Source organism: Bison bison, unplaced genomic scaffold (assembly GCF_000754665.1).
Source record: "Bison bison bison isolate TAMUID 2011002044 unplaced genomic scaffold, Bison_UMD1.0 scf7180017864080, whole genome shotgun sequence".
Taxonomy (NCBI): domain Eukaryota; kingdom Metazoa; phylum Chordata; class Mammalia; order Artiodactyla; family Bovidae; genus Bison; species Bison bison.
This window is the reverse complement of record NW_011494652.1, coordinates 410,845-413,153: the sequence shown is the minus strand read 5'-3', so window position 1 is coordinate 413,153 and position 2,309 is coordinate 410,845. Positions and strand designations below refer to the sequence as shown.

The 2,309-nt window shown below is 65.4% G+C and overlaps 1 protein-coding gene across 1 annotated transcript in view; it reads left to right on the top strand.

Annotated features, from left to right (window-relative positions):
- The window catches only part of MUC5B (mucin 5B, oligomeric mucus/gel-forming), a 36,688-nt gene that overhangs the window by 29,166 nt on the left and 5,213 nt on the right, over positions 1–2,309 (top strand). Inside the window, exons 43-46 of the mRNA XM_010837805.1 lie at positions 4–137; positions 402–573; positions 1,319–1,566; positions 1,902–2,088. Of these exons, the coding sequence (XP_010836107.1) occupies positions 4–137; positions 402–573; positions 1,319–1,566; positions 1,902–2,088 (741 nt within the window). The remainder of the gene's footprint in view (positions 1–3; positions 138–401; positions 574–1,318; positions 1,567–1,901; positions 2,089–2,309) is intronic.

The window sequence follows — 2,309 nt, the reverse complement described above, 5'->3', positions numbered from 1 at the left end:
TAGCCATCTGCAACCAGCGCTGTGACCTTGACCGCTTCCAGGGCGCCTGCACCCCCTCCTCCCCCCCAGGGACCTCAGCCTCTGGCCCCCCAGCCACTCCACTTAGCGACTGTGACCGTACAATCCCTCCTCGAAAGGTGTGCCTTCCACCTCCACCAGGGCCCGCCAGGCCCTTCTGTGTGCATGGGGCCCGGGGCATCCATCAAGGTTGATGGCACACCCCCGGCCCTCAGTGGCCACTCCACGGGTTGCTCTGGCTGGAGGAAAGCACGCAGGGTCCAAGCCCAGTCAGGAGGCAGCGGCCGCCCTGCCCCAGGCAGGGGGTGGTTCCTGTGGCTGAGGTGGGGGCGGTGGGAAGGGGTCCTGCCATCCCACCCTGTGGGTGCTGTGCTGTCTCACAGGTGAACGAGTCCTGGTTCCTGGAGGACTGCACGGTGGCCCGCTGTGAAGGTGACAACCGTGTCACCCTGCTGGGGCCCCGGCCGATGAGCAGCATCACGTGCGTGAATGGGCATCTGCCCGTGAAGGTGCAGAACCAGAGCCATCGCTGTGACTACCACTACGAGTGCGAGTGTGAGCGCCGCCCTTGGTTTCGGGTCGGGGGAGGGCTGGTGGGGTTTGAGACGTGCACACGCCCCCCATGCCCTGGGCCTGGGGTCACTGGGCCCATCCCCATCAGGCGTGACGGTCTGAAGGGAACCTGGGGGTTTCTGAGAGCAGGGAGAGTAAGGGTGAAGCTGAGGAGCTCTGAGGGGGTCGCATCCTGAGGGTCCTGAGCAGCTTTCATGGCAGAACGGCATGCGGGAGGAAGTGGGTGGTCTTACAGGCCTCGGGCTCCTGGGGCGGCCGAAACAAATGACCCCCAGCCAGGCATCTTAAAACAGCATGGTCCTGGAGGCCAGAAGACAGAGATCAAGGAGTCAGAGGGACCGAGCTATCCCCAAAGCTTTGAAAGTGGGGGGTCCTGCCTGGCCCTCCAGACTTGGGGCCCCGGGTGCACCTGGGCTGTGGCCCCGCCTCTACCCAGTCATTACGCAGCTTCTTCCCTGTCTCTTAGAAGGACCCTTGTCATTGGATTGAGGGCTACCCTGGTCATCCAGGATGACCTCCCCCCATGAACCTTCACTTACAGCTGCAGAGACCCTCCTTCCCCCAAAGGAGGTCACATCCACAGGCTCTGGGTGGACACATCTGGGGGGCTCCCCCATCCAACTGGGTCCACTTGTGTCCCGAAGGAGGGACGGAGGCCCCCGGGGCTGAGCGACCCCCAAAGTAGTAGCTCCGGGTGGCACTGGGTAAGACCTGTCCATGCCTGCAGGTGTCTGCAGCAGCTGGGGGGACACCCACTACGAAACCTTTGATGGCGCCTCCTACTCCTTCTGGGACAACTGCACCTATGTCCTCATGCGCGAGATCCAGCCACGCCATGGCAACCTCCGCATCCTGCTGCACAACCGCTTCTGTGAGGCCACCGCCCACTGCCCCCGTGCCCTAAGCATCCACTACCAGTCCATGGACATCGTCCTCTCCACCACCACCAGCGCCGCTGGGCAGGAGGAAAGCCTGGTGAGCGCGGGGGGCAGAGCAGCGGTGGCCGGTCCCGGCCTGGTTTAGGGGGACCCTGGTGCACAGAGATCACGTTGTCCCCCTGCCAGAGAGCCTCAGGGGCCTTGGGGAAGACAGAGGGCACACCAGGACCTGGGGTCCCGAGTGTGGTGACTCCAGAGAGGGCAGGGAAGGAGCATGGGGGTGCCCAAGGCCAAGAGCCCCTGGGACCCAACACACTGACCGTGACCCCAGCCTGAGGTGGGTGTCTGCTCTTTGGGGCACGGGTGCCCAGGAGGGGGCCCAGCACCTGGGAGCACAGCCCAGGTGTCATGGTCCCCCGGTCACACCCCCAGATCCTGCTGGACCAAACTCGGGTGAGGCAGAGCTTCAGCAAGAACGGCGTGATCGTGACCCTGACCGGGGCCACTGGGATGCGCGTCGATATTCCCGCCGTCGGTGTCGGCATCACCTTCAACGGGCGGGTCTTCCAGGCCCGGCTCTCCTACAGCCGTTTCAGTCACAACACCGAGGGCCAGTGCGGTGAGCGGGGCTGCAGGACGCCTGCAGGGGTGGCGAGGGCCCGGCACCACCGCAACGGGCGCGCCCCCCCAGGGACCCCAGACGCACAGCCGGCCCCTGCACCTGCCCCAGGCAGGAGGCCCTCTTTGATAGCTGAGCAGTTGCTGGGGAGGTTGGGAGACGAAGGGGGACGGCGACGACGGTCCAGTGTGTCCCCCTGAACCCCGCCCTCCCCAGGCACC